Source organism: Rhinolophus sinicus, chromosome 10 (assembly GCF_057876585.1).
Source record: "Rhinolophus sinicus isolate RSI-liver-muscle chromosome 10, RSI-T2T, whole genome shotgun sequence".
Taxonomy (NCBI): domain Eukaryota; kingdom Metazoa; phylum Chordata; class Mammalia; order Chiroptera; family Rhinolophidae; genus Rhinolophus; species Rhinolophus sinicus.
Window position 1 is genome coordinate 13,036,547 of NC_142510.1, and position 25,852 is coordinate 13,062,398.

Genomic DNA, 25,852 nt, shown 5'->3' on the forward strand with positions numbered 1-25,852 from the left:
ATCATTAAAGCCTGTGAATGACTCTCACTCACTCCCCCTACCTGGAATTTGGGGGTGTGGCTGGGGGAAGGGGAGCCAAGGGGAGGGAAGGAAGCTGGATACTGCAGCTCTGTAGATGCTGATCTGCATTTCTAACGGAATATCCAAGGGCAGCTATCTGACTACCTCCCTCTTAAAGGGCAAGCAGTTGTGCAGGCTGATTCTCACACCACTTGATCCCATGTGCAGTTGTCTCTGCAGCCGGTGAGCCCCATGTTCACTGTCAAAGAACCTTACAACATGTCTGCTCCCTTTCACCTGTGGCAAATTTTACTAGCAGGGAAGCTGGGGAAGAGCTCAGCTCCTTCTCTGTCCTTCTCTGTATGTCACCAAACCCTGTCACTCTCCCTGGGCCAGCTCAGATGCCTCTGGCCACCACTGCCCATGGAAACCTGGTACCAGTGATATAGCAACTACCACTTACTGATGCTATGACATGCCAGACATGCCACCAACTTCTTGTGACAACCTGCAAGCTAGGTGCTATATGCCTCTGTTTTACAGACCAGGAAGCTGAGTAAGGTTGAGGAAATTCCCTGGGGTCACAAAGGAGCTGGGGTTCAGGCAGAGCCTGGATTCTGAACCATACTGCATGGCTTCTAGTCCTTTCTGGAACGTTGTTGTCCGAAGAGCAGGGAGTGTGTGTAGACAGAGACGAGGTCTGAGGACTGTGGCCCCAGGGGGTGGGGGTCCCAGATGCTAAGCAAAAAAGAATTTCAAGGTCAGATATGGGAAAGACAGAAAACAGCTCCTTGGAGGTCACGAATGACTTTAACGAGAGCAGTTTTCATGGCGGGGGGGGGGGGGGGGGGCAGGTGGACTTGGAGAGGGAGCATAAGCACCCACTTCAGGGGGTTTGGCCGCAAAGGAGGCTTGGGAAGAGAGTGGTAGATGGAAGGGGATGCAGGCTCATGGTTTGTTTTTGTTTTTAAAAACGGGAATAAGGACAGCTTGTATTTGGTGGTGGTCTAGTCCAACGGAGGCACACACTGAGGGTGAAAGAGGGCAGACAGCTGCTGGAGAGACATCGCTGAATTATACCCGGTTACGCACAGACATTCATCCAGACACATTGCAGGTACAGGTAGGGAGGCAGAGGTAGTGACGGAGTGTGGGGGATTTCTCTTCTAATTGCTCCCATTTTCTCACGGAAACAGAACCTGAGAGTAAGCAGTAGGAAGAAGTGGTGAGGTTTTGAGAGAAGGTGGGAGGAGAACGGACAGGGCAATATGAAGTGATCGCCAGTGGTCTCAGGTTCCACTCCAGGATCCAGGTCTGCCTTCAGAAACCAGACCAGCCAGCAAGATTGTGGGATTTCCTTTTCCCAGCCCTGTTCAGTTTGGGGGGATGTGGGTGGGGGTGGTAGGGGCAAGGCCGGAGGGGTAGGGAAGAGTATGCATATTGACGGGCTGTGAATTCTAAGCCATATAAAGAAGGGAGTAAGAAGATACGGGGGGGGGGGGGGGGGGGGAGTTGGTAGGATCAATGGGGTTGGGCAAACTACAACCCATAAGCCAAATCCAGCCCACTGACCTTTTTAAAGTTTTTTATTGTGGTAAAATAGATATGAAATTTGCCATTTGAACCATTTAAAGTGTCCAGTTCAGTGGCACTGATTACATGCACAATGTCATATAATTATCACCACTATCTATTTCCAAAAGTTTCCATTACCCCAATCAGAAACTCCATACCCATTAATTCCTCATTCACCCACTCCCCCCATGTATCAGAGCTGCATTCCTTTTAAGACTGAAGAATATTCCATTGTATGGATAGGCTACATTTTGTTTATCCCATCAGTTGGACAGTGGGTGGTCTGCACTTTTGGCTATTGTGAATAATGCTACTATGAACACCGGTGTACAACATGTTTGAGTCACTGTTTTCATTCTTTTGGATACATACCTAGGAGTGGAATTACTACAGCAGATTGTAACCTCTGCCTGGTTTTGTATGGCTCACAAACTAAGAATGGTGTGGTAGACAGAAAAATGCCCTCACGTTCCCCCCCACCCCAAAATATTTATGCCCTAATCCCCAGTACCGGAGAATAAATTACTTTACATGGCAAAAGGAATTCTGAAGATGACTAAATTAAGGATTTTTGAGATGTAGAAATTTTTCTGGTTTATCTGGGTGGGCCCAAGGTCATAATAAAAGGGAGGCAAAAGGGTCAGAGGAGATGTGATGACAGAAGCAGAAGTTGGAATGACACACTTTGAAGATGGAGGAAGGGGCCACTAGAAATATGGGCTGCCTCTAGAAATTGGAAAAAGCAAGGAAATATAGTCCCCTCTAGAGCTTTCAGAAGGAACACAGCCCTGTTGACACCTTGATTTTAGCCAAATATAACCCATTTGGACTTCTGACCTTGAGAACAAATTTGTGTTGTTTTATGCCACTAAGTTTATAGTAATGTTACAGTAGCAGTAGGAAACACATACAAATAACTTTTACATGCCCTTTTACATGTCCAGAAAAAGTTTGCTAACTCCTAATTTAGAGCAAGAAGGTACCTGGAGAATCTGGGGTGGAGGATCTAAGGGATTTTGCTGAACACTCTCGGAGGGCTCAGAAGGCACAGTGGACTGAGTTTTGGGGTTGGGGAGGGAAAAGGGGTCATACTAGGGATGTACAGAACCTTCTGGGAGTGGGGGGCAACCTGGATTTTAGGGACTACTTGTGCTGCTGTCATAGTGATGGGAGAGATTTGGAGTGGAGGCCTGGGGGCAGGAGCAGTTAGGAGATTTTGGGTTTGTGCATCTGAGACAGCTCTGGGCAAGAAAGTGCCTTTGGCAGAAATGGAGAGGCCAGCCTGAGTGACAGAGCTCATGGGGACCAAGCCTGGTTAAGGCACTTCTGTAGAAGAAAGAGCAAGGGGGTAGGTACACTTTTCCCAGCTCTCATAGGTTCTATTCATTAATCCAGGCACTGTATACATTGCTCAGTGTACAGTTAATATGGCCCTGTATCCTATGTTGTCCCCCAGATGTCACTGTTTCCTGAATACATTCCGTCCCCACAATGAGGCCCAGGGACTGTGATGTTACGTGGTCTGAGCTCTGTCCTTAGAGAGACTGCCTAACACGTTGCTTTAAGGACTGGAAAAGCATGCATGCAAAACTGCTCTGCTTCTACCAGGTGCTCGCACTATCTAATAACAATATTTCCTAATAATAACAGTAATCCTTGTTATTAGTAGGAATATTTCAATTAGGAGGCGCTGTTTGGGCAGAACCTAGAAGGCGGATGGGATTGGGAAAGGCGGTGGGCAGGAGGCAGGACATTCCAAGGCAGGCGTGGTCTTCCTGAGCAAGGGGCCAACCCTCTAGGAGCCAGGGGAGGGTCTGGGGAAGGAAGGTGGGGACGTAGTAGTTGTGGTGGGGAGGTGGGGGGTGGGACAGAAGGTTGCTGCCAGCCAGTGTCCCCCGCCCCCCTCAGGCTATCACCCCTCGTAGAGAGCGCACCCTGGCGGAGGAGCAAGTCTCGAACTGGCTTCGCCATGAATGAGAAGCTGCAGCCTTCCGCCCGCCCAGGCCAAGCTGGGGCGGGCCTCCTGCGGTCCAGCCTCCCCGCGGAAGGGGAAAGTGTGTGAGTGTGTGTGTGTGTGTGTGTTTGTGGGGGGGTGGGTAGAATGGGACTCGGCAGCAGCCACCAGACCTCCCAGCCGCTCTGGCAGCCGGTCCCCGGGCCGCTGCCGTCTGGTCCCCCTCCACTTTTCCCTCCCCGCCAGGGTCCCCGCTTCCTAGGGCTACCCCAGGACCCGAGGCTCCCGGCGCGCCCCCCCTTGCCCTCCCCTCCCCGGCTCCGGGATTCCCAGGCTCCGGAGTCCGCGCCGGGCAGCCAGCGGGGGGCCGCTGGGCAGGGAAGGAGGCTGGCGGGTCTCCGAAGTCGGCCCCAAGTTACATGTGGGAAGCGGTAGCTGTGACGCAAGTTTCCAGGGGGCCCTGGGCTCGGAGGGAGCGCGCCAGAGCGGCTCCACTTCGTGCAGTTGCAATCGTAAAAAAGGAAAAGCCCCGAGCAGCACCCCAGGCCGCCCTTGCCGCCGCATGCCGAGCCCAGCTGCGCGCCCTCCGCTCCGAGCGCGCAGACCCTGCACCCAGCAGTGCCCGCCGGACCCCGGCCGCACGGACTGGGGCTCCCTCTCGGTGGCTGGCTTTTTTTTTTTTTTTTTTTTTTGCATCGCTTGCCAACCTGTCAGCTGATGGACCTCATCACCCATAGTGGCGCATGTAGCTCGGCCGCAGCTCGCTCCATTCACCCGAGCCCTACCAGCCACCCGGTGGCCCCCAGCTCCCCGCTCCCGCGGGAGGCCTGCAGACACCCGCTGCCACCCGTCACCGGGGGCCCGCGCCCCTCTCGCCCCGGCCTCGCGCCGCTCGGGGGGCGCTGCAAATAGTCCTTTGTTTACATGCAATTCCTTACTCCGCGGAAGGAGGCCGGGGGAGTGCTGAGTTTTCACCAGCTGTTTCCCGCCTTGAAACAGACATCTGATCAGCTGCAAACACACACACACACACACTCACTCACACACACACACACACACTCGCGCCCGGGGAGGCAGGCCGGAGAGACCTCCCTCCCGCCCCTCCCGCCCGCCTCCCTCCCCTCGCCGCTGCCGCCAGCATCTGGGACCGGCCGATTCTGCACCTCCGTCCGGCGCTGCCCTTTGATTCGGATTTCCATCTTGCATTCTCCGGCGGACCGCGAGACCCGGCTTGTGCAGAGGAGGGGGGCCGATCGCTATGGAGTATTTCATGGTGCCCACTCAGAAGGTGCCCTCTTTGCAACATTTCAGGAAAACAGAGAAAGAAGTGATAGGAGGGCTCTGTAGGTGTGTACTCCTCCTCCCCCCCACCCTCTTCCTACGATTGCAGCCCCTGGCCAGCCCGCCCGGGCGGGCGCGCGTGTACGCACGCATGGCCTGCGCCGCCAACCCCGCTAGCCTTTCTTAGCCGCCGGGGCGGCTGCAGTCCCGCGCGCCGGGCTTGTGCCGTCGGGGGACCCTCCTCCCTCGGAACGTGGGGGCCCTGAGCGGCCCCGGTCACTTTTGTCCGCTGCAGGCGGGCGAGTCGCGACGTTTGTAAATTGCAAACAGACCCACGTGGTTCTGCAGCAGTCCCGGCCATGCTTGGTGCTGGTGGCTTCCCCCCCCCCCGCCCCACCGCGCTTCCTCCTCCTCCCTCCCCCGGCGGCTTCCTTCCTCTCCCTCTTTTCTCGCTCTCTCTGGGCGCTCCCCTCCCAGGGGTCTGGGGGCCCCGGGACGCGCGGGGGCCCGCTACAATGCAGCCACGCCGGGGCTCCGGGCGTGGGGGGGCGGGGAGCCCGGTGGTGTGCGTGTTTGCAGGGCGCTGGGCTGCAGCTGGGTCCGGGGCGTGCTCGCGTGAGGGTGCGGGTGTGGGCGGGACTTGAGGGGCCCGCGCGGCAGGTCCGGAGTGCTGCGGACCAGGGCACGTTGGCCGCAGCTCGCTTGCTCGCTCGCCGCCCGCGCCTGGGTGCTGTTTACTAGCGAGGCCTGGACGTGACTCTGCAGCCCTCTTGGAGTAGGCGGACCTCGGCGCGCCGCCTCGCGGGGGCTGTAGTTCTCCGCGCCCCGCTGGTACGGCATTGTGGGAGTTGTAGGCGCTCCCGGGCCACGCTTTCCGCACACAAAGCTCGGTCCCCGCGGGCGAGATAGGTGAAGCCGGCTGGTGGGAGTTCTTTTTGGGGAGGGGCCACTGGAAGCTTCCCCTAGCCTCTCGAGGCCACTGCTCGTCGCACGTGGGTCTCAGCTGCAAGCTTTCCCATCCACCTCCCCTCCCCCAGCCATAAACCGAAAGCGTCGCCTCTCCCAGCCGGGTGGGTGGGTGGTCCGAGGTGAGCGGTTCTTCCCCAGGAGCCACTTGACAAGTCTGGCTATTACAGATCCACCCTTTACCAAAGGGTGATGGGTTCGCGCACCCGAATTACCCTGGACACTTGTTAAAATGCCGTGCCCGCAACTTTGGTAGCTAGAAGGACCTGGCCGTCTTGCATACTGAGCATCACCCGCGGGGATGGCGATGCTGCGCGGGTGGTGGTCGGGGGTTCTCCCGCGTGCCCAAGTTTGGGACCTGCGGCTCCTTTCCTGCGACGCTGATCTAAGAGCGAAATGGCTCCCCAGGGCTGGGGCCACGTGCTCCGCCGCCGGGGCAGGCAGGGCGGGGATTGAGGGAGGTGGAGCCCCAGGTGGTGTGGCCCCGGCTGGTTGGACACCAGGGGCTGCAGAAACCAGGTTGGGGAAACGATGCTGCACCCGTATTAATCCTATCCCCCTCCCCCTCGCTGCCACTTTACTCTCAAATTCAAGGAGGACGGGCCAGTTAGTGGGTCCTGCAGCCAGCAGGGCCCCCCTGAGTGCTGGCTAGCCCTTCCAAAGTTCCACCTGGAGGACCTAGCAGTAAAAAGTTTAAAAAAAATAAAAATCTAGAGCTCTTAATATGTTCTAGGGACTTGTTTTGCCAGATTTTTCTCATTGAATTGGCAGGTTTCCTGAGTTAAGTGGCCTTACAATTCCTGTGTGGGAGGAGGACACAGGCTTGGGAAGGGAACGGCTACAGCAAGTGGTAGAGCTAGGACTTGAACCCTGATCCCAGTGCATGCTCTTATCTCCCGGCTGCTGGTTGCTCAGAGGAGGGCTGGGCAGAGGAGGAGGGGTTGAGCTGTTCCTGATGCTGGAGAGGACATTGCAGGTCCTGACCCTGTGCAGGCTTGGTGCAATGGGATCTGGTTTCACCCTGTCCCTAGCCCCATTTTGGCGGAGTCCTTCTGTCCCCCAGGGGCCAACCACTGGAGGTGGCAGGACCTCCCTACAGGGCTGGGCATGTGGGCTTCCTCAGCCTGCCTTGCTGGGAAACACTTGTCAGCTTCTGCATACACTGCCCTGACACGGAGTTGGGGCCTCTGGGTTTGTTCATTTTCAGAGGAGGTTGTGGGGCGAAGTCGGAGACCTGTCGAAGATCAAGGTTGTGGGTTGAGCAGGACCTTCTGGCCAGATGGACTTGCTTCTCAGGCTGGCGGACTTCATTTCATCCCTCAGTGACTAGCAGGGCTCCCTGCCTCTTTAGAGGGGCGCTATACTGCACAGTGGAACCTGCACAAGCTGTGGTTTTGGACCTGTCACCTAACTGCTCTTAGCCTCTGTAAAATGGAGCACCTGTGAAGTTTGGCTGTGTGTGTGGGAAGTGCCTGGTATGTTAAAATGGTTCTCAACCTTTTAGAAGCAGGAGCATGGTGGTCCTAAAGAGTAGTGATTGCCCTTGGCCAGGAAAGAGACAAGCTGCTCTGAGGAGTTAGAGAACAATTAAGGGCTTTGGAATGTATGTTGGGACCCTGATTTGGTATTTACGAGGCACCTACTTTGTGCTGGGATTAAGGATATCACAGTGAACCAGAACTGCCCCCGGCCCTACAAGCTTGAGGTCTTGTGCTGAAGGATCTTGTCAGTCCCCTAAGGGAGAGCTATGGGTTCTCCTGGAGTCCTGGGTACAAACCTGGGAAAAACAAGACATCCCGTTATCCTGCCTCTCTCTCCCTCTCCTTCACTCTTCCCCTTCTCCCTTCCCTTTCCCCTCCCCATCCCTCCCTTTCTCTTCCTCTCTTTTCAACTTCACCATGACCCTGTGAAGTGAGGCAGTATTCCTCCATTTTACAGATGGGGAGACTGAGAGTTTGAGAGATGAAGTGGCTAAGCTTGGGGTTCCACAGCTAGTACGTGGCAGGCAGGGCTGAAGTTTGCACTTGGACCTACTGATTGCAGAACTCCCTCTGAGGGGCTGGAGGAAGGGTGTGTGTGTGTGTGTGTGTGTGTGTGTGTGTGTGTGTGTGTGTGTTTCTGATGGGAACAGCCTGGATATGGTATGTTCTGGGACTGAGGGCAGGGTTAGTAGGCTGGTTGGAGTGGGGTGTATAGATAGAAGCAGAGGGCATGGGCGAGGGCCCTGGGCTGCTTCTGTACCTGCTGCAGAGAGAAGGATGAGCGCCTCGGGCATCCTTGGTGAGGGTCGTCTTTCTCCCTCCTGTTCTTTGGAGCATGGCTGTCCGTAAATCCCATGTGGCTGTCCCACCTCTGACTGTAGCTAGCAGGTATGTGAGTGACTTGGGGGCGGTGAAATGAGAGTTGACAATGGCTAATTTGAGGCTGGAGCCGCCAGGGGGATCTAGGGGGATGGGGGATACTCACTGTCCTTGGGCTCAGCGGGAAGAACAGGTACAGGTCAGGGATCTAGACTGGAAGAGCGTGCTCCCTGCCCTGAGCCTCTGGTTGGGATGCTGACATTATTCCCAGGGGGCTGTCTGGGGGTACTCTGGTAGTGGGGTGACAGTTCTGGTGTTGGCACCTGAGGCTGGTACCCAAACTGTTTCTTGGCAGGTGCCTTATCCCTGAGGCACAGCAGCCCCTGGCCAGCCCCAAGAGACTGTCGGAGAGCAGTCAGGGAGTAAGAAAAGCAAGAGATATTCGTTGTCAGTGGACCCAGGCCACTTTTGTTGCTCACGTGAGGGGTCTGAGGTGGATGTAGACAGGGGTGCGTAGGACTTTTACAATTACTGTATATCATGTTTACTTCTGCAGAACTCGGAAAGAAATGCAAAAGACCCCAAACAACTTTAAGACATTTGCAGCAAAATCTAGTATATCTAGTACTGTATCAGCTGAAATTCCAATTAGCCATCCTTGATAGGAACCTCTGGTTGGCCAGCACCCCACCTGTCAGAACTCCTGATTAGCTGTGAGGCCGCCAGTCAGTACCGTGTTTTCCTGAATGTAAGACCGAGCCGAAAAATCAGCTCTAATGTATCTTTTGGAGCAAACATTAATACAAGACCCGGTATTATATTATATTATATTATATCCTCTCTTATGTTAATGTTTGCTCCAAAAGACGCATTAGAGCCGATTGTCTGGCTAGGTCTTATTTTCGGGGAAACAGGGTACCCCTGGTTAGGCAGCATTCCATTAATTAGAATTCCTGGTTGGCCAGCACTCCACCAGTCAGAACTCTTGGTTAATTAAATCTATTAAAGAAACTGTCAGTTGGTACTTCCTGGGCTATTTAGGTGAGTGCTGGTGTCAGCCCAGGTCCCCATGAGGAACTGCAGCTTTGGGGAGAAGTCTTTTCTGGGACTTAAGTCTGCACTAGCTGGTTCCTGAGCCAGGAGGCTGGCTGATGGACTTGGTGGCAAAGGGGACATGTTGGAACATTTGGAAGAACTGGGCTGCCGGCTTCTTATGAGCAGGACCCTTCCTCCTGGGAACTTCTAGTTGGGGCTTACAGGCCTGGGGTCCTGCAATCTCCTTTGGTCTTCCCAGTTTTTGGACATTCTGGGGAGAAGGGAGAGACTGAGGGTCGACTCCCCAGAGCTGAGGTTTCATGGGTACGTGAGCTGGCTGGTAGGGGCCTTGAGCTCTGCCTTGGCAGGGCAGTCAGACGGACTTGGGGCGCTTGCTCCCTCTTGCAGCCACACACACGGGGCTCTGGTAAGCAGTGGGCTGTGTGCATGGGCGTCAGTATACGGTGCCATCAGCAGGTGCGGGAGGAGGGTATGAGCTTCATTGTGGGAAGGTGTTGCTCCCTGGTCTGGCTGCCTGACCTTGGGCATGTCACTTAACCTCCAAGGACCTTGGATTCCTCATTGCAACAGGATACTGTGTTTCCCCGAAAATTAGACCTAACTGGAAAATAAGCTCTAGCATGAGTTTTCAGGATGACATCCCCTGAACATAATAAGCCCTAATGTGTCTTTTGGAGCAAAACTTAATATAAGACCCGGTCTTATTTTCGGGGAAACACGGCAGTGCAACTACTCTGCTGGGTTTCTGAGAGTCAGACGGAAAAACATAAAAGTTCTGCGAATGATAAAGGAGCTAACAGGATGGCCAGGCATCCCCATGCTTGGTTCTTAATACAGGGGTAACTGTCACCTGTCTGTCTGGGTGTGCTGCTCTGTGGGACAGTGCAGAGTCCACTCTGCTCTGTGACAAGACCTCTTGGGGGTTAAGAGCAGGGCCCTGGGATCGGGGTTCAAGTCCCAGTCCCAACACTTGCTGAGTTTTTCCCATTCCAAGCCTCTGGGTCCTCATCCCACTCAGGAAGCATAAGGCCACTTAATTCAGAGGAAGAGTGTGACAATTCAATGAGAAAATCCCAGCAAAGCAAATCCTTAGCACATTATAGTGAGAACTTTAAAAAGACTTCTTAAAACAACTTTTTACTCTGTTGCTAGGCCCTCCAGGTTGGCCTTGTGGAAGGGCTAGCACCCAGGGTGGTTCAAGGATGGATGTGGGGCTCCTTTTTGACCCCCCTCTACTCTGGTCAGCTCTGGCCTTTGGGCACCATCGTGAGAGACCCAGGGATTGGGTGAGTGGGGGTCTCGTATCTTTCCTGAGGGGGGTGTGGATGCTCCCAGACAGAGTCACTCAGTGGACGTCTCTCCCCACTTTCTCTTGCCCCAAAGATCCCCAGTTTTAATCCACCGACCGCTGAGCTTCTGGAGGGCTGTTCTAATGCACCCTTCCCCAAAGGGCAGGCACACCTCTTCGTGTCAGGTCTCCGACCTGCACAATCTCCAACCACCCCAGTCACCCCCACTGTAGGGGCGGGGACGCTGGGAGAAGTGAGGTGCCCAGAAGTAGGGTAGCCAGATTCTAGGCTGTCTGACCTTAAAACCGTGTCCCTTCCCACTCTGAGCCCTAACTCCTATCTGTAAAATAGGGATCATGGGTCCCCTTTTCAGTGCTGACATTCCGAGGCTCTGTGAGGGACCTGTACCCTGTGGGAGGGGGCCCAGGGAGGCCCTGGGGGGACTGGTGGAGGAGGGGTCTTGTCTTTGGACCCTCAGCAACGGCTGATGTGGAGCCTGCTCCTGGCCCACCCCCAGCAAACCACCCTCATCAGGAGAGGAGGCTAAAGCCCAGGAAGGGGCAAGGACAGTCCAGGGTCTTGCAGGGAGCCGAGATGGGACAGATAGGGTGGGCGGGGGGCGGGGGGCCAGGAAAGGCCTTGGCTGTGTCTAACTGTGGCAGATGTGTTCCACTCCTGGGTTTCTGTGCAGACTCTTTTCTGCCTGGGGCTGTGCATGGGCGCCTGGCATGGCAGAGGAGCTGGACCAGGCACCTCTTTGAGCCCAGGCTCCCCTATCTATGGAAATAAAGCTACCCAAAATCCTTTCCCCATTCCCCCAGACCCAAGGGTGTGAGCCCAGGCCTGGACCAGGTCACCCGGGGAGGGCCCCTCAGGAAGAAGCCAGGGCTGTGGCTTTGGGTGGGGCCAGTGGCCTCTTGGAGCCCAGCATCTGGAAGCCATCAGGCCAGGGGTGGGGGTGGGGGTGGGGTTGCAGGAGAGGGCCGGGAAGGGGGACATGCCTTCTCGAGGCCACACACAGGCCTACCCCTTGGGAGCAATGGCTTTGGGCGCATGGGCCCACAGGCCCCGCTGCCGTCTCTACCTCCCGCCAACGCCTCTCAGCCTACAGCCTCAGCCCCTTCTGCAAGCTGCCTTCTCTCTCACCCTCCTGGCTGCTTCTTCTCCACAATGTAATCCCATCATATGCAATAACATTGTCCACTGCATGCTGGGAACCTTGCTTCTCTGGCATGGGGTGGGTTTGTCCCTTGGGGTAGGTGGGCCTGGTGTCCCCTTCCTGGAGTGAACGGTACCTGTCTTGTTTTTGAAATCTTATTGCAGGGAGGCTGGGGGCTTGCGTAGGAGCTTGTGGTAGAGACATGGCTGTAGGGATGGGGAGGGAGGAGGGACATCTTCCTCAGGCCTCAGCCTGTGACTCTGAAGGAGGTGGTGCAGGTGCGTAGCAAGGAGCCCAGAGGAGTCCCCGAAGTAGGTGTCTCCAGTTGTCACCTGGGCCCACCTGCATCAGAATCGCAGGGATTCTTGCTAGCCATGCAGGGTTTGGGCCCCACTCAGACCTGCTGGCCAGACACTAGGGCCGGGACCTGGGGTCTGCACAGTGACTGACACCCAGGTGGCACAGAGCACGCTGCTCCATTGCCCTGCTAATCTACGTGGGCGTAGGCATCACACAGGTGTGGCATCTTGCAGGGAGAGAAATGCAGGTTACACTCGGGGCCCTCTGTAGGTGAATCGTAAAGACAGGGGCCCATTGGGGTCAGGGCATGGAGGGCGCCTAGCCTGAGCATGTCCCTGCCTCCCTGCAGCCTTGCCAACATTCCACTGACCCCTGAGACTCAGCGGGACCAGGAGCGGCGGATTCGGAGAGAGATCGCCAACAGCAACGAGCGGAGGCGCATGCAGAGCATCAATGCGGGTTTCCAGTCCCTTAAGACCCTCATCCCCCACACAGATGGAGAGAAGCTCAGCAAGGTAAGAGAGGTCTGGGAGAGCTTCCAGGAGGAGGTGGTGGGCTCCAGTAGGCAGAAGGAAGTGAGCTTTGGTAGACACTACCAGCCGGAGCCCCTGACTTGTCTCTCCCACCCTCAGGCAGCCATTCTCCAGCAGACGGCAGAGTACATCTTCTCCCTGGAGCAGGAGAAGACCAGGCTCCTACAGCAGAATACACAGCTCAAGCGCTTCATCCAGGTAGCACCTGTGGAGGCCTCCCGTCACCTCAGTGCCCTGCCCTCCTGGCTCCCTCTCCCTGGCATGGGCGTGTCTGGGCCCCACCACTGGCCTGGGACTCTGATGTGCCTGCAGGTCCCACCTTCCCCACTGACCCGCCCACTTCCATCACTTGCCTTCCTGCCAGGGCCTTAGTTTACCCATCTACGAGTGCAGTGGAATGGCTCTGGAAGGAACTGGGTGACTTTTGGCAAGCAGATCCGTTCTGCCTCCGTTTGTGGCCTGTGACCATTGTTGGATTTGCAGAGTGCACCTGGGTTGACAGCTTTTGGGGGCTACGATGGAGCGCCCCGACTTCCTCATCGGTGGTGGTGGTACGGGGTGTCAGGGCACGCCCACTGACTCCTTGGGGTCCTCAGGAGCTGAGTGGCTCGTCCCCCAAGCGACGTCGAGCAGAGGACAAGGATGAGGGCATAGGCTCGCCCGACATCTGGGAGGACGAGAAGGCAGAGGACCTGCGGCGGGAGATGATCGAGCTCCGGCAGCAGCTAGACAAGGAACGCTCGGTGCGAATGATGCTAGAGGAGCAGGTGAGGTGGGGGTGGGGCGGCGGGGTCCCAGTCCCTCTCTCCTCCTGTCCTCCCATCCCTGCTTCTCTGGAGCAGTTCTTTACAGGAGTGCCTGCTTTGTACCAGGCCTAGGAGTGGGGGGGGGGCCCAGTGGGGAGCAAACAAGACAGGGTCCTGCCCTCAGGGGTCACCGTCTGTGTTGGGGTAAGGACATTAGTCAGTGAGGACATTAGCTCTCACACTGTAAAAATGCAGCTCTGATAAAGGTTGTTCAGGAAGCATGGGTGTGGGGGGGCCGGGGGCAGGAATTTGGGCTGCCCCATCCCACGGCTTCTCTGTTAAAGTGATTTGAGGCAAGTTTGGGAGGTTGGGAGTGGGGGTTGAGTCTCACAGTTACCCAGGCAGAGCGGGGAGAAGGGTGCTCCAGGCAAAGGGAACAACATGGGCAAAGGCCCTGAGGCTGGAGGGAGGGAGGGCGCGTGGCGTGAGGAAGGCCATGGAAGGAGAGGAGATGAGTCAGGGCCAGCCTGGGGTGCTATGGTAGGACTTTGGTCTCTACCCCAGGGTGACAGGCTCCTGCTAGGGTTTGCAGCCAGAGTGAATGGCCTACCTTGTGAAGGGCAGAGCATGGGAGGCTGACCTCAGCTGCCCTGAGGACCCAGCACTCGAGGAGGTTCCAGGGTGGTCCAGGCCCTGCCCCTGAGCCTGCAGCTCTGCCCCCAGGTACGCTCGCTGGAGGCCCACATGTACCCGGAAAAGCTCAAGGTGATCGCACAGCAGGTGCAGCTGCAGCAACAGCAGGAACAGGTGCGGCTGCTGCACCAGGAGAAGCTGGAGCGGGAACAGCAGCACCTACGGACCCAGGTGAGCAGGAGGCACCGGGAGGGACCGTGTGGGCCTCGGCTAGGACTTGTAGACTAAGCATGGGTGCCTTGGTGTCTGGCAGGGCAGATCCAGGGCCTAGATCGTAATGATGCAGACACACCTGGTTTCCAGGTGTGTGCGTATATTATTGCATAAGTCCTTGTAACTGCCCTTTGAGACTATTTTACTGATCAGGAAAGTGAAGCACAGAAAAGGTAAATAACTTGCCCAAGATCCTCAGTGACTGGGGCAGGGATTTGAGCCGTGGCTGTCTAAATCCAGAATCTAAACGCCTGACCACCACTGTATTAGTTGCTGGACTGCCTGCTTGGTGCTGGACAGTGAAGGGGCCGTGGGATTTTGGATGGCTGGAAGCCCCTCTCTAGGCTGCCATTTCTTTGTTTCTTAAAATAAGAGGGGATGGGGGATCCCAAACTGGCCAGCCCCCCATGAGTGGTCGGCAGAGGCTGTCTTGATGCAGGGGCAGAGGGAGATGGTTTTGGAGGTTATCTCACACCCTCTGTGACTACTGGAGGGAAGGGACAGCTCCCAGAACCTTTGGAAAAAGACTGAGGGCCACTGTCTTGCAGCTCTTGCCCCCTCCGGCCCCCACCCACCACCCTACGGTGATTGTACCTGCGCCGCCACCCCCACCCTCCCACCACATCAACGTCGTTACCATGGGCCCCTCCTCGGTCATCAACTCTGTTTCCACATCCCGGCAAAATCTGGACACCATCGTGCAGGTACCTGGGCTCGGGGAAGGGGTAGCATGTGGGGTTGTCCCTTGGGAATGGGCGCTTTGGGGGAGATTAGAAAGTAGGGACTGAAGGGGAGTGAGACAGGGCTTGAGTGTGGGGAGAGAAGGTCTGGAAGTTGTGTGTGTGTTTGTCCATCTCCAAGTCTTCCTCTGTTTGGGGGGGCAGGAGAGGGAGCTCTGTGGAGAATGTGAGGGGGGACAGGAGTGATTGGGGATAGGATGGCCCTGAAGGGGAAGACCTTGTTCCTTCTTTCCACGTGGGGTTTACTGAGAGGGTCCTTTGCTCCCAGAACCCTGGGCTTCTAGAGTTCCTGCATCCAACTCTGGGGTTGGTCTAGAACTTCCTCTCACAAGGGGTGGAGGTGGCAGTGGCTGGGAGGGTGACAGATAAACCTCCTACAGAGGAGGAAGACGTGAGATAAACTCTGTGGGTTAGGCCCGAAGTCACTGCTGTCCCCAGCCAGGGGCAGGGACCCCTTGGGACGCCAACAACAAAGAAAGGAATAAATAACTAAACAAAAAAAGCATCAACCCATGGACCTTTAGTTGCACATCAACCCAGCAAGTTGAATAATAAAATTAATAACAAAGACCTCCTATCAGTGAACAGGCTGACTTTAAAATATAAATGAGAAATAAATGAAAGACGCTGGTGACTTCTAAGCAGCCTTGCACTGTCATCTGGAAGGGATTTTTCAGCTCAGCGTAAAGTTTGTTTCCCCTGATTGGCAGGCCACCTGCTGCTTTGCCAGGCTGACTTCTAAACCTCCGTGGGGGTGTATGTGTGTGTGTGTGGGGCAGATGATGGCTCTTCCTGTGCCATCCTCACCACAGCCTGTCCCCCCAGGCGATCCAGCACATCGAGGGGACCCAGGAAAGGCAGGAGCAGGAAGAGGAGCAGCGGCGAGCAGTCATCGTGAAGCCGGTCCGAAGCTGCCCGGAGGCCCAGGCCTCCGACACCGCCTCCGACTCAGAGACCTCAGACAGCGACGCCATGGATCAGAGCCGGGAGGAGCTGGCGGGACCTGGGGGGCTTCCCTGACCACCCCCCAGCCCTCCTCTCCCTTCTGGGGGCTGGAGGGGGCCGGGGCAGCAACAGGGAGTACATGCAGGCCAGCGAGTGAGGAATTTTTACAAAATTATAACGGCATTTGGGTCTCTTTTATGACCTCTTTTTCAATACTGTAAATCCACTTTTGAGCGAAGGCCACCCAACCGGTGGTCCCGGGGGCTGTGGTGGGGGTGTGTGGGAGCATCAGGGGGCTCCGGGCGGTGACCCTGAGGCGCCTGGTCTCTCTCCGCCAAAAGCATTTTTTTCATTTAAACATGTTGTTAAAAGAACAGGGAAAATCAAACAAAACCCCACATATTCTGCCCTCCCCAGAGCCAGCCCTATGTCTGTCAGTTTTTAACCACCTCCTTACCTCTTTGTTTTGGTTTTCTTCTTTCTCCTTTAAGCACTTACATGGGTTGGGGGTCTGGCTGGGTCAGGACTCTCTGGCGGTCTGGGGTCGAAGTTGCTTCTCGGTTGGGGTTTGCTGCTGCCCTTCTGCCCTGCCCTTCCCCTCCCCACCCCATCTCAGCACTAGGTTCGCCACTCTCCACCACCAGCCGGCCCCAACTTTCCCTCAAGGTTTCCCATCTTCGACCCCCCAAAAATGTCTTTGTCTCTCTTTTTGTTTTGTTTGTTGTTGGTTTTATTTTGTTTTTGTTTTTTTGTTTTTTTGGTTCTTTTTGTTTTTGTTTTTTACAATTTTGAGGTCTTTGTGTTCATGGAGAGCTATTATATTTTGTTAAGAAAGTGGGGGGAAAAAAACCAAGAGGCCACTGTGCCTTTATAAAGAAACAAAATAAAGTTTGTACTTTGTTTTTTAGATTCTGTGTCTCCTGGTACGTGCTGTCCTGAGTTACTGGGGAAGGCTTCCTGGACTAGAGTAGGGGATGCCTTTTGGGCCCACCAGAGGGGACTGGATGTGGGTGAGCATGATGACTCCCCCAACTTGTATGTGGTGTTGCGGTGAGAAATCAGGGTCCTCATATTCCCTGGGATTGCTCTGGGTGTTCTGCAAAGAGGAGAGATGGTGTTGGGGGTGAGAGGAGTGGCTCCCAACTCCTTGAAGGAGGGGTCAAGGAGAGAATGAACAACTAAGCCACAAGTTCCTATGTCCTAGAGAAAGGACACAGGATGTCCGAGTTGATCCCTAGGCTTTACCACGTTTTCAGCTTGTGTAACTTCTCTGAACCTCATTCTCCTCATCTACAGAAGAGAAGGGAGCACTCCCTCATGGTGTGGTGTTTAAGAGCTAAGGTCCTGGAGTTGTTCTGCCAGTGTGGTCAGTTCCACCTTGGGCAAGCCACTCGATATTTGAGCCTCAGTTTCCTCTTCTGAAAGTTGGGAATAATAATGGCACAAGGATAATTCATCTTATGGGGGGATGGGGGTGGGAGCGGTTCTTTTAAATCCATCCTCCATGACCAGAGAGCACTTTACAATGTACCCTTCTGGGCTTGCTTTTCCTCAGGCTCATTCTGTGCCAGGTACATGGGAACTGAGTCCAGAGTGAAGTAGCCAATTCACTTCTTACCCTACAATGAGTATCTCCAGACATGAACTTGTTGAATAGAAAGGCAGTCAGGAGCCTGCATTTTTTCCCCCCAGAACTTCTATAACTTTTTAAAGGTAAAATTCACATAACAAAATTAACCATTTTAAAGGGAATAATTCAGTGGCATTTAGCACATTCACAATGTGTGCAACCATCATCTCTATCTAGTTCTAAAACAATCCTATCACTCCAAAACGAACCACTTACTCATTAATCAGTCTCCCCATTTCTCCCTCCGTCCAGCCCCTGGAAACCACCAATCTGCTTTCTGTTTTATAGCATGTTTTACAAATTAAAAGTGTAATTTACATTCGGTAAAATTCACCCTTTTTAGTTTTTTGTTGTGAGTTTTGACAAATGCGTACAGCCATCATAATTGCCATATGACTTAGTTCTCTCATCTCCGATAAGAATTAGTTCTCTCATCTCCGGGGTTCCCCCATGTCCCTTTGCAGTCCACCCAGCTCCTGGTAACCACTTACCTATTCCTATAGGTTTGCCTTTTCCAAAATGTCATAAATGGAATCGTACATTTAGCCTTTTGAGTATGGCTTCTTCCACTTAGCATTATAATTTTCTCTCTTTTTGGTTATATCTAGCTAAATTTACATAAGTTAAATACGTGTCTGAGGGGAGAGGCTTAGCTAGGATCTGCTCAGGATGAGGCCAGCCTAGCGAGTCCTTTTGGGCAGGTGCAAGGCGCGCCCCACGGGCTCCATGCAGTTCCTAAAAAGATCAACAGAGAGTGCTGTGGGCCCAGGACACCTGGCCTAGCAAAGGCAGAGGCTCCGCCTTCCGGGGCTTGCGGGCCTTCAGTTCCTATAGGCCAGAGGCGGGGCTTGGGGTGGGGCCAAGGAAATCCCCTCTCCCCCGACCTGCGGTGGCGAGGCCCTGAGACCGTAGGCGGTCTCACCAACAGGTGGCAGGAGTCAGGGGCGCAGCTCGGCCCCGCCCCTTCCAGGGCTGGCCCCACCCACACCCTCTTGGCGCGCATGCTCTGGCTCAGGCCCTCTTGCGCGCTCATTTGGCTCCGCCTCCACGCCAGGCGTCCGCGCACACACGCATGCCTCGCGCGGAAACGCCTTAAACATGCGGCTCCAGTGTGTCTCCCGCGCCGAGGCGCTCGCCCACTTCCGCGGTTTTGGGTTCTGCCACCCCCGCCCTCGCACTGCGCCCGGCTACGCGGTGTGTAGCTCCAGGTGGTGCGGCCGCCGCTGCCAGGCGGAAGTCCAGCCCGCCGCGCACGTGACTTAGGATGGTCTGGAGGCCGCGGTAGAAAAGGTGACTAATTTTAAGAACGTGTTTAATTAATTTTAACCCATAGTACCCGAAACATTGTCATTTCAGTACAGATGAAGAAAGTAAGAAACAACGAACAAAGAGTTTTTTTCCTGCCTATCCTGGAAGCTGTATAAGTGTTGCTATGGCCACACCTCCGTGGGGGCGCCACCGGTCCAGGGTCGGGAGCCAGGCGTAGGGCCGCCGGGTCCGGGTCGGTGGCAACGCGTGGAGTGGCGTGTGTCCAACCCCGGTGTTCTACAGCAGTGTAGACACTGGCCTGGGAGGAGGAAGAAGTGAAGATGTGGGAATGGGCTCTTACAGGACTTCCAAGTCATGCTAAGAAGCGTGACTGTTTTTGTGAAAGGGAGGAGAGACGTGATCAACCCAATGTCAACAAACGCGTTTTAAAAACCTTTTTTATTGAAGTACTTCTGTATAACATAAAACTTAGAAGAGGGAGTATTTTCACAAACTGAATATACAACCATGTAGCCAACACCCCACCAAGTCACTCAGTGCTTTTTTTTTTTTTTCTTTTTTTGAAGATTTTATTGGGGAAGGGGAAGAGGACTTTATTGGGGAACAGTGTGTACTTCCAGGACTTTTTTCCAAGTCAAGTTGTTGTCCTTTCAGTCTTTGTTTGTGGAGGGCGAAGCTCAGCTCTAGGTCCAGTTGCCAAGTTGCTAGTTGTAGGGCGCGGAGCCCACCATCCATTGCGGGAGTCCAACCAGCAACCTTGTGGTTAAGAGCCCACTGGCCCATGTGGGAATCGAACCGGCAGCCTTCGGAGTTAGGAGCATGGAGCTCCAACCGCCTGAGCCACCGGGTGTCCCACTAAGTGTATTTTTTTTTAACTTAAAAAATTTTTTGGAAATACTTTTAGAAATGTACTGGGCGGTCCTGTGTACCCTTCACCCAGCCTCCCCGAGTGAACATCTTGCATATCTACATTACAACACGGAAACCAGGCAGTTGCTGTTGAGGCAGCCCATGAGGCTTATTCAGATCTTACCAGTGTTACATGCTCTCACTTAAGGGTGTGTACGTAGTTCTGTACCGTTTGCACCAGCAATGTGTGAGAATTTTGAGTATTCTCTGCATCCTCACCAGTACTTAATATTGTCAGATTATGTATTTTTTAGCCATTCTGGTAGGTATATAGTGGCATCTCACTGTGGGTTTAATTGTTATCTTAATGGATTCGTTTTGTATATTTTAGATGCTCATAAAAAAATCACACAGTACATAGTTAATTCTTGAACAACATGGAGGGTTAGTGATGCTGATCGCTCAAGCAGTCAAAATCCGTGTATAACTTTTTTTTAAAGATTTTATTGGGGAAGGGGAACAGGACTTTATTGGGGAACAGTGTGTACTTCCAGGACTTTTTTTTTTTTTCCAAGTCAAGTGGTTTTCCTTTCCATCTTAGTTGTGGAGGGTGCAGCTGAACTCCAGGTCCAGTTGCTGGAGGGCACAGGTCCTAGTTGCAGAGGGCACAGCCCACCATCCCTTGCGGGACTCAGGAGTTGAACCAGCAACCTTGTGGTTGAGAGCCCATTGGCCCATGTGGGAATCGAACCAGCAGCCTTCGGAGTTAGGAGCACAGAGCTCCAACCTCTTGAGCCACCGGGCCGGCCCCATGTATAACTTTTGACTCCTCCAAAAATTAACTACTATTGTTCCTTGGTATCCATGGGGGTTTGGATACCAAAATCCGAAGATTATCAAGGCCCTTATACAAAATGGTGTAGAACAGGGATGGCCAGATGGCTCAGTTGGTTCAAGCACAAACTCTCAACAACAAGGTTGCCGGTTCAATTCCCGCAAGGGTTGGTGGGCTGCGCCCCCTGCAACTAACACTGAAAATGGCAACTGGACTTGGAGCTGAGCTGCGCCCTCCACAACTAGATTGAAGGACGACTTGGCGCTGATTGGTCCTGGGAAAAACACACAGTTTCCCTTCCCCAATAAAAATCTTAAAAAGAAAAGATAATAAAAATAAAAGGGTATAGAACAATGCCTGCAAGTCGACCCTCCACACCCTGGGATTCCCAATCTTGGATCGAACATACTGTCTTTGATTGTGGTTGGTTGAATCCAAGGAGGAGAAATCAGGATATTGGGGGGCTGATGGCGTATTAGGGCCAACAGTATATTTATTGAAAAAAAATCCGTGTGTAAGTGGATCTGTACAGTTAAAACCATGTTGTTTAACTATGTACTAGGGGTGCCAAAAAAATGTGGACACTTTGGTCAACGTTGCTCAAGCACTAGTTCACCATAATCAGAAGTATCTGGACGCTGACAGTAACCACTCTGAGCACCTCTTGTAATTGCAGAAATCAAACATGACTTGTATTCATCTTTGGTTATCGGTATATATTGAGTATTACAGTTTTACTACAGTTTTCCTTTCTTAAAATGTGTATATATATTTTTGGTACCCTCTGTATACTCTTTGGCTTTTGCTCACTGAGATTCATTTGTTGTTTTTGTTTATATCAGCAGTTTGTTTGTTTTTATTGTTAAGTATATTCCATTGTATGAATATACCACAGTTTGTTTAGCCATTCACCTAATGATGGACATTTAGGTTGTTTCCAATTTGTGGCCACTGGGAATATTTTAGTAGGTACTATTCCCGGAATAGATTGTGGCAATTCCCCCTCCGCTACCAGTGTGTGAGGTGGTCAGGTGGCAGTGGAGGAGAAGATATGTCCTAAGCATGTGGCCATTGACCGTCTTTGGTGGTGGTTTCTTTGGGAGGGGGCTGGACATTCTTGGTTCCTGGTGTCCTCCCTGCCCTATTTTAAGGGTCTTTCTTAGAGGTAAACCTTATGGGAAATGTCTGCTCCCATGTTCTCAAGGATGGTTACATTATACCATGTCCTCTTTAAGACGAGTCTCAGAAGAAATTCCTGTCGAGTCTCAGTAGCAGAAATAATTTCACTTCTCCTGAGCAGTTGGTTTGTTCTTATTTTAAGGACACTGAATTGGCAAGTGATCAAGTTACACACATGTGAGGGACTTACGTATGTAGTGCCATTTGCTTTTGTATCAGCCTTGTGAATGCCTCCAGTTTGTGTGCTTGCGTTTGCGTGGTTTTCTTCTACTGTTACTTCCAATGATTGCTTTCTTGCTGTACTTTATGAGTACTTGGGACCCATCTTTAATGCTTTTGTGGCACAGGGGGTTATAAATGAACGTCCCTTGTATTATGATTTGGGGTTGTCTTTGGCAGCTGAGTAGTTGCCCCAGTTCTGTGAGATGTTTAAAGGGCTGTCTAGTAGAATGGGGGCCCTTCTTGTGACCTTGGCCTCCTTAGTGGTTGATTAACTGGCCTCAGACCAGTATGGAAAGCACGTGCAAATCCTCCAGCTGCCTCTTGTTGCTGGCTGGCCGTGAAGTCCTGAGTCTCGGATTTTGTTGGCTCTGGCCCCACCTTGTCGCGCCTGAGTCCATCCCATTGTCCCTTTATCCAGCTGCCCCTCTATGCTTTCCTGGATGCTCCTGTCCCTGTGGCATTTGTCTTTTTCACTCTTGAATTCTGCTTGCCCTCTCATGCCCTAAAGTTTCTGGGCTGGGGTGGGGTTAGCACCATCCGCTGCCTTGGTCCCCTCTCTTTTCCTGCTCTGCTGAGTTGCGGGTTTCTTCTGTTGATTGACAAGAGCACGTGCTGACCTAGAGAGGGGGTAGGATTGGGGGCTGCTGAGCAGGACCAGTCCTAAGTCTCACAACTGTAGAAAGGAATGTGCTCCCACACCTGCTCTCCCAACACACCCCTGGTGTTGAAAAGGAGCTAAGAGTGACAGCTGCAGAGTTTCCTGAATTAGGGGGCTCAAGTCACAAGTCCCCCCCTGGGCGCAACCTGTCTCCGTGCACAGCCTCAAGATCAAATTAAAGAGGAAATGGAAAAGTGATCAGAGAAGGCCGCAGGTACTGCACATGTACCAGAGATTAGTTTGTTGATACTTCTCTCTCACATTGCCTCTCGCCCTATGGAAGACACAAAGGATGCTCTGAAAATTTCTGTTGCAAAGAGAATTGACAAAAATCTCCTGTTCCCTTGTAGGTAGAAGGAAATGTCAGTGGGTCTGGCTAGGCACTGGAAGTTATTAGGGGCCTGCTTATTTGAGATCAAGGGAGAGGCGGTCTCCATTACCCATGGGATCCTTGTGGTACGTGTTCCTGGCTTTGGGAAAGTGAGGTCGCAGGTGGAGAGGAACACTGGTTTGTTCTAGACCTCACGTCGTATTCAAAACAGCAGAGTTGGTACTCACTGGTAGTGAGTCCCCTGTCACTGGAGGTATACACAAGCTGGATACATACACAGTCTGACAATTAAGTTTGTGAACTTGTTACAATGGTGTTGCTAACCTTTTTGTGATATCAGAGGGATTATTCATTATGAATTTGTACCAACTGGACAAACAGTTAACCAAGTTTACTATTTGGAAGTGCTGAAAAGGCTGCGTGCAAAAGTTAGACGACCTGAACTTTTCGCCAACAGTTCATGGCTCTTGCATCACGACAATGCACCAGCTCACACGGCACTGTCTGTGAGGGAGTTTTTAGCCAGTAAACAAATCACTGTATTGGAACATCCTCCCTACTCACCTGATCTGGTCCCCAGTGACTTCTTTCTTTATCCAAAGATAAAGGAAATATTGAAAGGAAGACATTTTGATGACATTCAGGACATCAAGGGTCATACAATGACAGCTCTGATGGCCATTCCAGAAAAAGAGTTCCAACATTGAAGGGTGGACCAGGTGTTGGCATCGGTGCATAGCTTCCCAAGGGGAGAACTTCGAAGGTGATATTCAGCAATGAGGTATGTAGTACTTTTTCTAGGATGAGTTCGCGAATTTAATTGTCAGGCTTCGTATAACAAAACCAGTTTCACCACAGGCTAATTGATACAAACAAAAGTTAAGTTCCTAGGCATGTTGTCAACATAACGAAACAACGTTGAATGAAACGTTATTTGAGGTCCTGCTGTATATCCAACACAATGGAATACTACTCAGAATAAAAAGGAATGAACTACTGATATATGCTACCACGTGACTAAATCTCGGCATAATTATGCTGAGTGAAAGAAGCCAGATAAAAAACACAACACGGGCATGATTTCATTTATATAAAAATCTAGGAACTGCACACTGTGTACTGACTGTCGCTCAGTGGTTGCCTGGGAGGGTAGAGGGAGGGACTATGAAGGGACAGGAAGAAAATTTGGGAGGAGGAATCTTTGTTATTTTGATTGTGGTTATACACACATGTGAAAATGTACCAAATTGTACACTTTGAATGTGTGTTATTTTCTGTATGTTGATTACAGGTCAATAAAGCTGTTTTAGAGGTAAAGTGCACAGACGATACCTTGGTGCTTTCCAAGGTGGCCGACTACTACCCGCACAGTGACACCCTCCCCCAGCCAGGCAAGCCAGTGTCTCCTTTCCCTCAGCCTCATACCCTGTTTCCCCGAAAATAAGACCTAGCCGGACCGTCACCTCTAATGCGTCTTTTGGGGCAAAAATTAATATAAGACCTGGTATTCTATTGTATTATATTATACAAGGTCTGGTATTGTATTATCTTATTATTATATTATGTTATGTTGTATTCTATTGTATTCTATTAGACCGGGTCTTATGTTAATTTTTGCTCCAAAAGACACATTAGAGCTGATGGTCTGGCTAGGTCTGATTTTCGGGGAAACACGGTAGAACTGGTTCTCAGGGGCCATCACATGCTCTTTGGAAAATTGCATCAAATAGTACATTGTAAAGGCAATGGAAGGTTTGGGAACCTCGCCACTGGAAATGGGTTTCTGTCCCTCCACCCTCTGACTTACATCACATCTTCAGACGGTCTCCTAGCTCCCCCGCTTTCCGCCCTCGTCAGCATTCTGTCTCTTCCAGAGACCTGGGAAGCTTAATCTAGCCATTGACCTCAAAAAACTTCGAGGGTTTTCCTTAACCATTAGGGCTTTACCCTCCTGACCTTTGGGGAGGGGCTGAAACAAGTCAGTGGCTCTCAAATAGGATCCTCGTTACTTGACTCTACAACTCCCTCGAGCAGAAAATGGAGGCATGTCAAGGTCACTGACTTGCTGCAGACTTTGGATCAGCTTCTTGCAGGTACTGCACTAGACTCACGCTCCTAATTCCCAGACCTAACTGAAGGGACGAACCGCTGCTCACCCCCCTCATCCCCCCCACCCCGTGACCCATGTCATGTGACTCCAGGGCTGCTGGGGAAAAGACTCCAGCAGAGGCCCTGCCTTCTGGGGCCTGGCAGCTGGCACAGCAGTGACAGTGAGCCCCCGAGTGGCCTCGCAGGGTCGGCACTGCTTCCCCATCACGTCTGCCCAGTTGCCCTAGTGACTGTGTGACCCTTCTCCCCCGCCCTCGCTACCACCAGCCCTATAAATAGAGGCGAGGAGCAGCTGGGCTCTCTTGGCAGTCACCATGAGGGCACTGGTCCTGCTCTGCTGCTTCGTAGCGTCGCTCCTGCTCCCAGGACAAGCAGGTAAGACCCCACCCCGTCAGCCCGGTCAGACTGCAATCTCCAGTCCTGCTGTGGGGGGCTGGGTGGTCGGTGGAGGATGAGGCCTCTGATTCCTGGGGCTGATGGCTGGTCTCACGTCATTCCCTTTCTCTCCTCCCCGGGGGCCCAGGAGAAAGAACTGGGTGTGGAGAGAATCTGAGAGCAGTCAGGGGGCTCGTGGGGAGACCAGAGGAAGTGGAAGCAGTGAACTGAGGTGCAGGAAGCTGCAAAGCCTGAGTCAGGGGCCATAAAGAAGGTCTGGCCAGTAGATGCTGGGGAAGAGGACCCCAAAAGTCAAGACTAGAGGAGCTTCCTAGCTGGACAAAAGAAGCTGATCTTGGAGCTGGAGGGGCCCCTGGAGGTCGTAGAGTTGACCTCCCACCTGGTGGAGAGCTGGCGGGGCCTGGCTTTGCCTGACTGAGGACGGGGCTCCGCTGGGCGGTGTTGGGGGTCCTCTGGGGAGCAGTGGGACAGAGGGGGTTAGTTTAGGATGGGATGGAAATAGAGTCGGGGATTGGACTGGAAACTGAATTGGACACAAAGTTCAGAAGAGGAAAGAGGACTGTTCTGGAGTCAAACTGGGCTCGGCTGGGCTTGTTAGAAGGGGCTGGGGGATTGGGTGCCATG

The 25,852-nt window shown here is 53.0% G+C and overlaps 2 protein-coding genes across 13 annotated transcripts in view; both read left to right on the forward strand.

Moving 5' to 3' along the window:
* The first annotated feature begins 4,228 nt into the window (after positions 1-4,228).
* TFAP4 (transcription factor AP-4) lies at positions 4,229-16,657 on the forward strand. 7 transcript variants are annotated; one of them, XM_074322625.2, is made up of 7 exons: positions 4,229-4,817; positions 12,230-12,395; positions 12,513-12,611; positions 13,010-13,180; positions 13,883-14,023; positions 14,614-14,769; positions 15,631-16,657. In XM_074322625.2, the coding sequence occupies exons 2-7, from the start codon at positions 12,321-12,323 to the stop codon at positions 15,823-15,825; spliced, it is 837 nt and encodes a 278-aa protein (XP_074178726.1). In that variant the 5' UTR covers positions 4,229-4,817; positions 12,230-12,320; the 3' UTR covers positions 15,826-16,657. The 7 variants fall into 7 exon arrangements, with proteins under 7 accessions (XP_074178726.1, XP_019571028.1, XP_019571033.1 ...); XM_019715469.3 differs by having other exon boundaries at positions 4,230-4,876; XM_019715474.3 differs by lacking the exon at positions 4,229-4,817 and adding an exon at positions 5,502-5,641.
* A 1,829-nt stretch (positions 16,658-18,486) lies between these two features.
* Positions 18,487-25,852, forward strand: part of SRL (sarcalumenin) — a 43,868-nt gene continuing 36,502 nt past the window's right edge. For 2 of the 6 annotated variants that reach the window (XR_012493245.2, XM_019715475.3), the window contains exon 1: positions 24,939-25,207. Coding sequence is in view for 2 of the 6 variants with exons in the window: in XM_019715475.3 (XP_019571034.3) it covers positions 25,147-25,207 (61 nt within the window). In the remaining 4 variants the exon portion in view is untranslated. Of the gene's footprint in view, positions 18,671-24,938; positions 25,208-25,852 lie in introns of those variants that run through there. The other 4 variants (XR_012493246.2, XM_019715476.3, XM_019715477.3 and 1 more) reach the window with 3 other exon arrangements.

What these genes read in the sequence shown, in the direction of transcription:
- TFAP4 (XM_019715469.3), top strand. Translation starts at nt 4,788, where the DNA reads ATGGAGTATTTCATGGTGCCCACTCAGAAGGTGCCCTCTTTGCAACAT. An exon ending in ATGGAGAGAAGCTCAGCAAG is followed by an intron (nt 12,396 to 12,512) that starts GTAAGAGAGGTC and finishes TCCCACCCTCAG; the next exon opens with GCAGCCATTCTCCAGCAGAC. An exon ending in GAATGATGCTAGAGGAGCAG is followed by an intron (nt 13,181 to 13,882) that starts GTGAGGTGGGGG and finishes CTCTGCCCCCAG; the next exon opens with GTACGCTCGCTGGAGGCCCA.